The 14,017-nt window shown below is 42.1% G+C and overlaps 1 protein-coding gene across 21 annotated transcripts in view; it reads right to left on the reverse strand.

Annotated features, from left to right (window-relative positions):
- Nucleotides 1-5,838: 5,838 nt before the first annotated feature.
- Nucleotides 5,839-14,017, reverse strand: part of MARK3 (microtubule affinity regulating kinase 3) — a 65,274-nt gene continuing 57,095 nt past the window's right edge. For 4 of the 21 annotated variants that reach the window (XM_082318722.1, XM_082318711.1, XM_082318718.1 and 1 more), the window contains 2 exons: nucleotides 10,605-10,649; nucleotides 5,845-8,395 (listed from right to left, as the gene is read on the reverse strand). In XM_082318722.1, coding sequence (XP_082174848.1) covers nucleotides 8,050-8,395; nucleotides 10,605-10,649 — 391 coding nt within the window. In that variant the 3' untranslated portion in view covers nucleotides 5,845-8,049. Of the gene's footprint in view, nucleotides 8,396-10,604; nucleotides 10,650-12,384; nucleotides 13,373-14,017 lie in introns of those variants that run through there. The other 17 variants (XM_082318728.1, XM_082318727.1, XM_082318726.1 and 14 more) reach the window with 11 other exon arrangements.

Here is a 14,017-nt window from a genome sequence, read left to right on the forward strand (position 1 = left end):
AAAATTAGAGAACAGTCTTTGGTATTTTAAGTTACGCAAGTCATTAAGTGGACAAACTAGAGCTCGGCTCCCTTTTGTGCACAGCAGAATTCATCCCTATTCCATCAGGATTCACCCCAAGCGCAGCTCTGACCTGAAAAGTGACCTTTTAAGGAGAGCTGCCTCTTGATCCGGCAGATCTGGTCCCTGCTGTGAACTGTCACGGTTTTTAGGCTGCTTTCCTAGGGAAACAAGCCTTGTGTAGCCTCGCACTGTGTGTGAGCGCCTGTGCTTGTGTCCGCTCGATCCATCCTCCCTGTAGCTGCTGAACCTCCAAGCTAGCTTCAACCAGAATCGATGGGCAGATTGGAGATAAACATCCCTGCGAGTCCCCTGAAAACAGAGCTCAGAGGAGGAACGGGCCTCTCCATGCAGCCCCTGCGAGCTGCAGCGTTACCCCGAGGGCTGTTTGCACCACGAATACAGTGGTCGCTGCTCCCTGGAGAGCCACAACAGGACAGTCCTGCCCCTGCCCACACCGCTCCTCGCTGGGGCATTTTGCTCTTGCGCCCCTTGCCCACCACTGTGCAGGCCCTGCATACGTTACAGAATACGTCTAATTAACTGTGCCTTCTGGTGAGGTGTTTGATGCCACAGTAAGTCTGGAAAGCACCTAGGAACTGAAGTCATCCAGAAGAGATGACTCTCCTTCCTCCTTATCCTAGGGACTGCTCTAAATTCAACCATGCACTACAGCCTCGCACTTATTGACCTAAACTGTCCCCCAGGTCTGAAGAATCACTTCAGCAACCTAACACCGAGGAGATCCCTTTGCATTTGCCAGGCTCTGTACCACAGACCAGGGTTGAGACGCTTCTCCTTTCTCCAGCTAGAACACCACTTACAGACCTGGTCTGGAGAGATTCATGGAGCTCTGACACCACAGGAGACCTCAAAAAGGGACTGTCCCTTGAATCTAGACTTTAGCTCGAAGAAGCATTTGGCCAGAAGGGTTCAGCCAAGGCTCATCTCTGGAGATAAGGAGAAAGCAACAAGTTTCAGATGCCATAAAGAGGTTCATAAAGGGGTCAGTTAGATAAAACCACTAATATATATATATTTGACCCTACAAATTTGCTCTGGTGGCTGCTCCCAGATTGGTGATGAGGAACAAAACTTCCCGACAGCAAAATTCTGCTTTTGTTGCTCCCACGGCACGGCCACGCACGAAGCGACGAGCCCTGCGCACGCCGCTCGCCGCGACTCCCACCGCAACCAACGCTGTTAGGGCATCGCCTCGGGAGGCGCAGGAAAGGGCTCGGCAGCAGCCGACGGGGTCTGTAGCTGCGGGAGGGAGGGGACGAGCTGCAGGGCTCCTTCACAGAAAGAACATGGAGAAGTCTGAGATTGGCCGAAATAAATAGCTTCTCCATTTCCACCCACTGAATCCAAACATCCCAGCGATAAATATTAGTACCAGTCACTGTTAATCCCCTAACGGCAAAACTTTGATTACAATAAAAGTGAAAGCTGCAGCAAAATATGTAATCTGAAAAAAATCCTGAGCAAATAAGGAAGCTTCACTTCTTGCCTACTGAAAGCACAAGCGACAAGATTTGTTTGAAGATTAAAACAGACTGCAGGCATGGAAAATGCCAGGCATAAAGCTTTAGAGAGTTACTTAATACAGTGAAATACAAATGGCAAGTGATCCCAGATTATTTTAGAAGAGGCTGGCTGCAATTTACAGCCTTGATTAGACCAATTACTAAAGGATGAACAGCAAAATAGCTTCAGTAATTAAATTTCCGAACAGGAAAACAAAGATTCTTACTCTTTACAAAGCTGGAAATGAGTTTAAATATTCAATATTCCTTTTACCTTTCTCAGCAGAAAAGCCTGCTGCCCGACACAGTCGTTTTCTAGGAAAGGAGACAGAACAAGGCTTGACAAAGAAGTGGAAGAGGGTTTTGCAGCCCTACAGGTTTTCCATAGCAAAGCTAAAGACCATTTAACTACACCTCAGCTCCGAAAGCAATAAAACATAATGGAAAGTTAAATGTAGCATTAGGGTATTTTTCAACCTGAAAAATATGCAACTTTGGTCAATATCTTGTGGTACATTTTTCCCCCTAATGCTTTTAACAGTAAGTCGAAGTTTGCCGAGCGGATGGTAACACCGATACCCGATGTGAAATCGCCGCTCTGCGTGGAGCAAGTGATCCTTGGAGCTCTTCTCTCAAAATATTCCAGATGAACACAGCCAGAGCCCCGTTTCTGCATTTGAGAGACATCCTGTGGCCACTGCAGACACTGCAACGTCCCTCTGCAGCTCGCCCGTCCTTCCAGGAGGGACCAACCATCCGTCCATCCATCCGTCTGTCCGTCCATCTGTCCATCCACCCGTTCCCCCGGCCCTGCCGGGCAGCCCCACGCCGCCAGCCCCTGCTCCTGCTCCTTTGGGCACCGCAGACAGAGGACAATTAAACAGATGCTCTCAAGCGTCTCCAAGCTCCTATCAGGCCGGTGTTTTTTCCATCTATGCGGAAACATGTGTGAAAGCACTTCACTTCATGCCTTTTGGCTGGGTAAGCCGGTGGGGGGGGGATAATTCTGTGCTTAGAAAGACTTTGCTGTTTCTGTTCGACTACAGGGCTCGCGCTGAGCTGAGGTCTTGGTAAGAGACGCTCCAAGGAAACAGGACTTCACCTCGAGATAGGCAAATGATTGAAAACTATGTGATTGTAACGCCAGTAGCATTTCGCTTTCCAATTTTGCATCCCCATATGCTTTAACAGAATTACTTTCATGGCGAGATATTTGAGTATCTGATTTTTATTCACCTAATACTTTCGGTGTGATCAGCAACTACAAGGAAATACGAACTGTGTAAATATTTTGGTTTTACACCCTGAATTTCATAAGGATTTTATTAAACGATAACATAAGGGTATTAACGGGATGACTGAGAACTGCAGCATTTCTATGCCTTGAAATTCAATGCTGTGGTTCCCACAGCAACCATAACCATGGCCGCCCTGTATTAATTTTACATCCGAGTCTCCGAACACACAGTTCCAAGTGCTCAACACACAAGTAAAAACCAAGCAAAAGCATTTTTTTCTGCAATAAATATCTTACCTGCCAAGTCGCAACCGCTATGAGGTGTTAATGGCACTTGTAGGTGAGGACAAACTCCCGATAACTGGCCATTAATGCCCTAAACGCAGCTGCTCTGCACAGATGCTTACAGGATTCATAGTCTTAGTATTGACACAGCTTCTGTTCTCACTTATTGCTGGAATGAGAGCCTACTGTTCGTACCAAAGGTTAAAACACTCTTGGAAAGCTAAAAAAGAGCAGTTAAGGGTCTTTCAAATTCTTTTGCTTCAAATAGCATACTGTTTCACCTTCAGAAGCATGGGGTGAAGAGACTCCATGGTTTTGCTCACTTTACCCAGCCCCTTTGCTTGGAGGCAGTCCCTGGCAGTACATGAAGAAGAGACCAGCAGAAACAGGAACACAAAAACCATCGAGCTGAGTACGTTTACGGGTTAGCTTTTTGCTGCTTAGTTCGTCAGAAGTAAGGAGCACACACACCCACGGTTACTACATCCGTGTTGTTCCTTGGACGTCTCCTCTCTCAGCATTTACTGCCGCTGTAACACAGGACACCGATGGGCCTTTGGAATGAAAAAGTGTTACTTTTAGAACAATTCTTATTAATTGCACTAGGTCGAGCTTTTACCCAAAACTTGGCTTGCTTCTCGCTGGGTAACAGTTTCTTCTCTGAAGCGATGGAGTAATGGTTGGTGGTGAAACCAATGAAACAATTCACTGCTACTGGTGGGAAAAATTCCTGCCAAAGGTGGAATTTTCACCACCACGCTTCATCGGAATGTCAGATCGGGGGCTTAATGGCCAGCACCAGGGATTTGTAATAACGTGAGCCTATCTTTGCAGGAAAGCTCCAGGGCTTTTCTATGAAAACTTAGAGAAATGAGATTGTATTGACAAGTTGGAAATATGGGAAACTGAAAATCTACATGTTTAAAATTAAACATTAATCTACAGTAGGACCAGCTTTTCAAAGTTGTATGCCATATTTCCTAAACATCTGCAATGTGAATTGGAGAATGAAATTTTACATTAGTATCATCCCCCCCCCCGCCAAAAGGCAGAAATACCATCTACTAACCAAGATTCTCAAATATGTAACTCTTCAGGTTACAAAGACAAGACACGGTCTTGGACAGCAAGTCTTCACAGACTGCACAGCAAGAAACAGCCGGCCACACAGTTCTCTGTATCTGATACAGAGAACGCCACGAGTTCGGAGGCGGCCTCTGCCCGTAGCCAGCGAGGTACCCGGCCCCTTCGGGAACCAAAACCAGCACAACCAAGCGGGTTTTACCTTGAAGTGGCCGTGGAGGTACTGCTGCTCCAGACCAGGGCTTAGCGGAGAAAATGGTTCTCTGGGTTGCCACAGTCGTAATTAAATTGCAATCCACAGCACACTGTATGACACAGCAGCTGTGGGAAAGACCGATTAAAAGTCTCTACACTTTATCCCAATAGGCCCATGTACATCTGAGCTTTTAACTGAATTAGGAGAGAGCTCTACTTAAATTCCAGATCTGCTACAATCTTTCCATATAACTAGAAGGACTCCTGAACCTCTGACTTAATTTCTTTAACATAAACACATAGATACTAATTTCAGATATTTTTTTTTTTAATTTACCTTGACAAAAAATGCTGCGATTAAAAAAAATTTGGGATACAGTATCTCACTACATTTGATCTTGAAATTTCACTGTAGTACAAGAGAAAAAGGTGAACCTCGAGCAAACCTGTACTAAAAATCTCTGAACCCACTAAGATTGGACCAGATGCTGTAGCTTGAATAAAAATAGTATGCAAAACACTTAAGACTCGCAGGACTAGCTGTTCCTCTAACCCACCTCTCTCTACTTCTTTTCAGCATGGCTGAGGACCTTAGACCTTCTGAAGGGGTAAAACAGACTGAAGTTTTAGAAAGCCCAAGTGCAGGAAAGGTTTGCAGGAGAAAAAGTTTATCTGAACTCGTTTGGTCCTGCTCAGTGTCCAGATTTTCTTTTTTTAATGTACATATCTCTAAAAACCTTTAAATTAAAAGCAGTCAACTCCCCCCAAACCAAACTGGCATTTTTCCCTGCCAGATCCAGCAACCAAGAGACACCTTCAGAACTGGGCGACACGGGTTTCAGTGATGCAAACCTTTAGCCACAAGCGCATTACAAACACCCCCCAACAGACCACTCGGACCACGCGTTCTGGGACACCAGTCACGCCGTTGCATAAAACCACTTCTCGGTTGCTAGACACGCATCTCAAAACACCTAGGCCTGCTGCTACCTCCTCACCACACAGTGACCTCTGATTATTTTTAAAACTTGTCTCTTAAGGAGAGAAAAACCAGCTGTAGGTCTGCAGAGTCGTATCACCAGCAGTGCTGATAAACCTACACAGATCCCCAAGGAATATGAACACGTAAAAGGCCTGTGTCCAGGAAGAAGTTCATCTTTGGTTTGGAGATCTGAAGGAAGCCGTTTTCCTTTCCAGGCAAATCCTAGAGGCTTGAAGAGTGAGCATGCAGTATGCTAAAGAAACAAGAGTATGTTCTTGCAACTTGGTAATTTTACAAGGCATTTGGGAAGGAATCTGTTAAAAATCTGTTTCTGTTTGTTTTTTGTTTTTTTTTTTTTTTTTTTTTTTTTAAATACCTCAAACACAGATTTACTCTGAAAGAACCTTTTGAGAACACTTTAAGAAAAATACTTAAGTACAAACTTTAAATATCCAAAGTATGATACTGGTGCACTTTCTAGAAACAATTACATACTTAACAGGTGAAGTAGGAAGACAGTATTTCAGAAAACATTTAATATGAAATCTTTTGGAACTTCCATCGAATACAGATTTACATCATTTTATCAGAACACTTTTTCAGTTCAGACAACAAAGTGCACTGCCAGGTGAAAAAAATACATTTGGAGGAGCGCTTAAAACGTAGGAAGTGAAAGGACAGGTGACCATTCACCTGAGAAAGTACGACGGCCCTGAAATGTCTTATTGCTATTACAAAATGGAGTTTTCATGAGGGGGGGAAAAAAAAAAAGTCATACTGAGCAGCACAGGCACGGCCAGAGCACTGAAAGCCAACCGAACTCCAGTAGCACCTGGAGTTCTCAAGCCATGGTGTGATACAGAATATACAGAGAATAAAATGCAAATTCAGGAATATTTACTACATTTAACAACTATGATTACCCTTTAAACTAGCATAATCAATATCAATGCTTAGGGAAAGAGAGAGGAAGTCTGCTGCCTTCACAGACTACAGATCACAAGAACTAACCTGCAAAATATTAAGGATTTTGCGTTTTCACCTCAGGTCAAATCTGAACTGTGTACTATGAATAACTATTAGCGCACTGCAAATTTAAAATGCAAATTTAGGCTCCAGTTTAAAGCACATGTTAAGTACATGCTTAAGTGCTTCACTGAAATATAACCATGAAACATTAATACAAAAAGTCAAGTAGATAACGCAGGATATTATCTACAGAAGTCCTTGATGAAATAAACTGAGTATCAGTAGGAAACAACACATGAAGAAATCTCTTCATTCTAGTTTGCAAAAATCAAATCCGGCTCACCACAGTGATGGTTAAAAAGCGGGGACCATCCCAGAGTAGCTTCGCGTCCTACAGAAAGCTAACTGGCCACCAGAGAGTTCATCCAGGGCGGGTTTCCACACTGCACGTTAAAAGAGCGTCAGCGGACTCCCTCCGCAGCAGAAGCTAGAGACACAACTGGCATAAAGCCATCAAAAGCAATACAACCAGAGCCAAGTGGAAGCACGCTGGAAGAAAGCTGCAAGGAAAAGTTTGAACTGCTACTGCCTATGGCTGTAGTTTAGCAAGTTTGACATTACAACAGAGATCAGTAGCCAATTTGATTCCCACTTTTGGGTTTCAGTACCGTGCGCGCCCAGAACGCAAAGGGAAGCATTGCCACGCGTGCAGCAATACCTCAGAACGGCACCGACTCGGACGTAGCGACTTGCATCAAAATACAGTCGGTATCTGAGAGTCCTTTTGTGCTTTGTATCAGTCTGACCTAGTCTAACGTGGAGAACTTGGTCTGAAAGAAAAAGTCACTAGTAAGCATTTAGCACATCCTTTTAGACTGCCTCATTCTGCAGAGGAACGGTGGAAGAACGGAAGAGTGTTCTTAGCTGCAATCAATACTCATAAGCCAAAAGGACAAAGATACACTTTTGGTAGTTTAGCAGAAGCAGAAGAATGGAAGCGTTTACCCAAATTTTAATGCACAAATCAACTACATTTTAAAAATTTGATTCAGACTTAAATAATAAATAGGTGGGCAAAATATAATGCAAGACTTACTCAGTAAAAGTGAATTTTTAATAATCTCATGAGATCTACTTAGAAAACAGACCTAATAATGTTCACAACCGTAAATCCAAACCCTTCACACACTTTTTTTTTCTTAACACAGCAGTGAACTGTAAACCTGTATTTACTGGTTATCGCTTCAGTTATTTTAAATATTAACTCAAGTGTTTCCTCCTTGGCCATTTCAATTTTTAGCACCAAAATTAGCCCAAAAAGAGGTACTGGTACAGCTCGATGTTGTAAATGAATTGTTTACATATAATACTTTATATATTATACACACATACTGTACATTCACACGTCCACACAAACAGGAGGCATATTTAAATGAATATATTCTGTGTTTCAATTTGTTGTCAAAGACTTAGGAGCAATGGAAATAAAGCAGAAGGGGTAATATTTTACATAGTAGGCAACTTTAATGCTGTAGTGCACTTATAAAAAAGTCCAACTCTCCCTCCCAGCTCAGCAGCTTTTTTTTTTTTTTAATATCACTATTCAGAAGGATGCAGAAGTTATTGCCTAAATGTTATTCTATACATTTCCATTGGAATTCTCAAAACCACTTGAAATTGCTAACTAATTTACAACTTAACTATTTTTCTTGTTACAGCTTTAACTCATTGGCAATTTTGGAAGCAATGTTTTTAAAAGCTATGGATGTTCCCGATATCCGCTTAAAGCGAACTCCATTCAGGGACAGTCTTGGCAGTTTACACACCTCCATCTCCCACTGTACAAGATTTTCCGCGTGCCCATCTCCATGGACACAGAAAAGCAAGAAACGCTCTCTTTGTTCATAGTCACAATTATTGGCATCCAGGACCTTTCGTATTTCCCTCATCATGTCATTGGGATCCATGGAGCTGGTGGTTTTCATGCTCCAGGTAAAACGCAGCGACCGAGGCTTGGCTTCCTTGTTCTCGTCCTTCTGATCCACAGCTACATTGCGGCTGAAAGACAGGAATGTGTTAGTTAGCAGGGCCAGCTACTTTCTCCACATTTCATGTTAGTGAAGCAAACTAAACGCACACTACTGGTATTAGAGCAGCATCTAGAGGCTCTGGCTGCGAGCAATGCCCCGCTTTCCTAGCTGCTGTACAAACACACAGTCAAGGTAAAGCATTAGCTGTTGGGGCTGAAACGGTATGGTACGACGGGTGACACAACTGGAAGTCACTGGAGTCAGGAGCATGAGGGAAACGACCTTGTGGAGGCAGAACTACATGCATCACCTACGACTTGATTTTAAGGCAGGTTCTGCTCAAAGCCCTATTCTCGGGCCACATGGACAGCTGAAACACACGCTCTGTGCTAGAAGTTTCTGGAACATTCAAATAGCAGCGACTTGTGACGAAAGGGTGCTCAGCCCAGGTGGTGGGAGTGCCAGCCCATGGGAGGTGCCCACTCATACGCAACGGGGATGAGCCCGTGCAGAAAGGTCCTGGGGGTTCCTCTGCACCTCCTCCTGTGCAGCAGGTTGGAGACCAAGCGCTGGGAGGGCCCACGGAGACCCACAGTAGCTAGGTGCAAGCAGGAGGAAGGACAGCAGGACTGGGGGACCTTGCCAGGGGTCGCACACCTACTGCCACCCGGTTCTGGGCAGGTTCGGTTTCACCCTGGCCTTCCTGCACTGGTGTTTGAGATGATCACTAGAGACCCACCACATTGTAAGATACTGGGTTACCTTCAACAGGGAGGAAATACTTTGTCTCCGAGTTGGTCAGTAATTTGTTTGATACCAATGACTGATAGAGGTAAAGCAATGAAATCTTTTGCTGCCACAAGCTATGCAGCTGAGTGCCTTTGAGGCTGAAATGCAGGAAGGAGAGCTGGAAGTCGGTACTGGACACCTCCTCAACGTTGTTAGAAAAGATGGCAAATAAGAGGGTTACTATTACTGTCACAGCTTTAAGAGATAAAGCACAAAATATTGATGCTACATTTCCCAAGTCTGCAACTTTTTTTTTTAAATAAAAAAAGCTTTTCCTTTGGTAAGGATAAATAAAGTTATATAGGACAAAGAAAAGAAACGTTCCAGAAATTTCTAGTTTGCAATGATTCTTCCACCTCAATTAAAATCAGTGGTCACGCAGCTAAAGAATAAGGAACTACATTTGGACCTCCAGGGAAAAAATATGGTGGATTTGCTTTATGAATATCTGCACGCTGTCAGTCGCCTCTTCAAATTTACTTGTCCGCATGACAAGAGACTTAAATATATTGACTGTCATGCTTAAATATTTTCTGAAAATACTTAACCTAACTGACCCCAAACCATGCAGTTTAGGTCTCATGTTGAGCTTCAAAGTTCAACTTACAATATTAAGTCAAGCTGCTCTTTAAAATAGTTGGCAATGAACTTCTGGTCACACAATGCTTTCCTTCTACCACCGTTAAGCAGAAAATTATGAAAAAGTTAAACAAAAAGTGATAGCAAGGTCAAAACTAAATGAATATATTTCTCAAAGACAACCTATTTCATAATTTTACCTTCTATTGAAAGACTTCCAGTAACCATGAGAGTCACAGCATTCTGCTGTCAAATCCAGCTATGTGATTTGCCAGATGTTATAAAATCCAGCAAGCAAATTAAAGAGTACTTTAACTTTAAGGTTTTAATTTAATAAGGCTGTAAGGGGGCAGGGGGAACACCAACTTTCATTCAATGCTCATTTTATTTTTGAAAGCTTTTTCTACTTGAAAACAGTTGGCAGAACCAGCACAAGTTTGATCATTTCTAGTACTTTTTGATATGCTGATTTTGGAAGAAGAGTATAACATGAAAACTATTGTTTAACTATCCGTGACTTTGGAGATGAGAAATATCTTATCACCCTTCAGTGGTTATCTTACACGTTTGCAGCCTCGCTAGAGACCACTTACCTAGACATCTACAAGACAACAGCAAATTGTAATGACTAAAATGCAAAAGAAAACCAAACAAACACACAGAGGAAAAGGCAACAGGAAAGATGAAAGTTTAGAACCAAGTCAGTCAGTGCTTTAATAGCTGCTTTGCAGACAGAAATGCTTCTTTGTTTAGTTTCAAAGCCTTACACGAAACAAAAGCTGCTGCCTGAAGCCACTATGCCACATAATCAAGGGGAGAAAGGTTCAAACTCACCTACATAACATTTTGAACAAAAATTTTACCCTCACCTTGAGCCCTCAAATCTCCCGTTCCTCTCATATTCAGTCGGGAGCCTCATTGAAAAGAATGCAGAAGCAAAAGGAAGTGGGAAAGAGAAGACAAATCTTACACTACAATATACAATATCTGAGTAGCTGCTAAAAGATACTGCAAGCATACCAAAGGTGTGTTAAAATACAAAGCAACAGAGATGTAAAGAACTTCGTAGGTTAGACCAAACTCAGAATATAAATATTGTCAAACCAAATGGAAGTCTATAAACTACAGTTTTTAAAAAGACCATCATAATTTTTACAATGTATGTTTATATATATTAATACTGTAGAACTCACTGAATAAAGCTGAACTTCTAAAAGCAGAAAATGTGAAACTAAAGTTACAAAGTACATTGAAGTTACTGTATTATTTCTAAGTACCTCCTAAAAGAGAAATAATCCCCAATTATTTTTAGACTAACGATATTTAAAAGTTTTATCTGGGAATATAATACATATTTGAAAAGATACCTTATTTACAGACAAGTCTGGTCATCCTGTGTGTTTACATGCACATCAGATCTGAGGTATTAGGTGTTTAAACAATACCAAATACCTTAACACAAAAGAACAAGACGCATATACATTTTAACAAAAGTTTAGACGTAAATGCAAGATTTCTCAAGCTGTGGTAACTCCGTCCTATTAATTCCCACATTGACGCATCTTCCACATCCAAGAGTAAGCTTAAGCCTGCTGTCTTCTTGCATGGCTTGAAGCTACCTTGCTAATCACTACCGTTTTTTAAAAGCCCAGTATCAAGCAGAATTAAGGGCAAAAACATCTTCCTCTACCTTCCCATTATTGCAGCACCATGGTTTGACATCTCAGCGTTAATTCCGCTCGCAGGGAAGCTGCCTTTATAAGGCTTTTATCAAGACTACTCTAAGCTAGTACATGGCTTCACTGAATAACGTAAATTATTAAAGCAGTTTGGTTGACAGGTGTCTAGGGATAGGAATATAAGACAGTAAGCTTATTTTTTGATGCGCAGCGGTATTTATATCAGGGTCTGTGGGGTGTTACAAGGCTTAATTTCCTCCTTTCCTTCCTTTGGAGGGTTGCAGCGAGGGAACAGGCTTGTAAGATGACTGCGCAGTCCCTGTCACAAGGGAACAGACGCTGTGCTAGCACCGCGAGGAGCATGGTGGCAGCACTCGCTGTACAGGCTATGGAGCCTGCTCTTCGTTCAAAATTCACGCTACTACTGCAATAGAAATGCGATTTAAGAAAGCGGTAAGTCACTCAGCTATGAGCTGCTTGTCACAACAGCATCCGATCAGAACCCTGCTCTCTGAGGCACTGCACAGCACACGGTACGATGGGGTCTCTGCTAGGAAACGTTGGCCACTGACTAATGAACGGCTGTCACGAGCAAAAAGTATAGGGAAGATAATGAGAAGAAAACAACTGACAAGTCCTCAGCTAATTCTAGTGCTTCAAAGTGGGTTTTTAATGGCAGTTATTTTCATGAGATCTCGTGCTACTTATCTGTGGTGGATATAGGAGAAGGTAGAAAAGGATTTTTAAGGTCTCCATATATAGTCCATGAACTCATCCTTTACAAAAACTCTGCAGGACAGAGAAGGGGGTAGGTGGGAAGGGAGAAACCATCACGTGTACCAACTGAACAAATCCACACCTTTCAGATGATCTGGGAAAGGCTCGTTTTTACTGGGCAAAGCAAGCAACAAGTTTGAAGACACTGCTCAACTGAAAAATTGGGAGTACTTGAACTTTAAAGAGCCTACTGTATTCCTACGAAGTGGAAGACGGCAGCTTTAAGAGCTGCAAGCATTTATGGAACTTTTTTTTTGGTGGTTTTTTTTTTTCTTTTTTTGAAACTTGCCAAAGGTTGTAGAAAACAAGAGCATAACCAGTCTTCCCAACACTGAATAGTCTTACTGTTACTGGAATCCGTCCAGAAAAGTCTGGGGGAGAAAAAATCCCTAATGATGTTCTTAGACCCTTTTCATCTTGAAATTAAGCCAAACTGTTCAGTTTCTAAACCACTGTACTTTAAATCTAAGAAAGGCCATTATTTACAAAATACCTGCCACTTTGAAATAATAAACACTCTTTCATGGCAGCCTCTCAGAAAGTCCTTACTTTGTTCAGTTTTTCCATGCATCAGTGTTCTGTTCATTTAGCACAAGGAACTGCATTTGGTGACACGCATCCTCAAATATGAGCCATCACGCCAAGCTGTGGAGAGCTGTGCCAGCCTCTCTAGATGCTCCTTCCTTGACGAAGGACATGATTATGGTCCAGTTCTACAGCCCAGCACTGCTGCTTTGGGAACAGACACTTACTGTACTGCCAGTATTGTTTCGGTGGGTCTGCAAGTCAGATGCAGCCCTGAGGCCTCCTCACTGCTAATACAATCTTCGCTTCTGCGGGAACCGCAAATTGCTAGTTTATGTTCTAAATTTTCTGCTTTTACGGACCAAGGCGCTCCTTGGTCTTGAGAAGGGAACAAATATACAGGAAAGTTATGTTCTCATTTGTCATGCAATGCCTATACACTATCTCCTTTACGGTTTGTGAAAGGCTTTCACAAATAAGAATGTTTCCATACATCTGTCCTGAGTTATGCTGTGTTTTCTATTCTTTACATCTTTGTACACTCTGCATTCAAAATTCAAGTAAACACAAAGAAAACTGTCTAAAAGGATACGGAAAAACAGCAAAAAGTGCAAGGCGCTAAAATAAGATGAAGTTATCGAAATGGAGAAAAGATGCTGCAATAAAATCCAGAACACAGAAAGTGATTTTTGCTGTCAGAAAAAAAGTTAGACTGCCATAATATGCAGATTGGCAAGGACAGTGCATGGTACAAGATATATATATATATGTGTGTGTATATATATATATATTTTATACCTCTGTGTACCAAGTACAGTATTAGAACTCACTAGTTTAAAAAGGAGTGACTGATTATCTAATTTTGCTCAGCTCCCTGAAATGATGTTGCAGTACTATATATACATGCTACTGGGTTACAGAAGTTCTTAAACTTAAAGACAGTGAGTTTAGGTAAGATTCATAGCACATAAAGCAAGAAGAAATTGCCAAAACGCCCAACATTTTAAATTTAATTTTGTACCTACATACAGATCAGGTATGGAGGGACACCACGCACACTTAAAACAGAATTTAAAAAGCACAGTCTGGTCCTGTGTAGGTGGTGTAAGACTTTGCAAATCTCTTATCCAAAAGACATATTCATGGAAGCTGCAGCAGCTATTTCCACAATAGTCTGAGATTCCTGGCCTCAAGTCAAAGGAAAATTTTTAGCAATGATTAAAAAAATTACCTTTTTGGAGTCTCAAATTTGAACAGTAACCTTCTAGTTTAAAACTGTACTCATATTAGCATTTTTCATC

The sequence above is a fragment of the Platalea leucorodia genome (genome assembly GCF_965183815.1).
Source record: "Platalea leucorodia genome assembly, chromosome: 7".
Taxonomy (NCBI): domain Eukaryota; kingdom Metazoa; phylum Chordata; class Aves; order Pelecaniformes; family Threskiornithidae; genus Platalea; species Platalea leucorodia.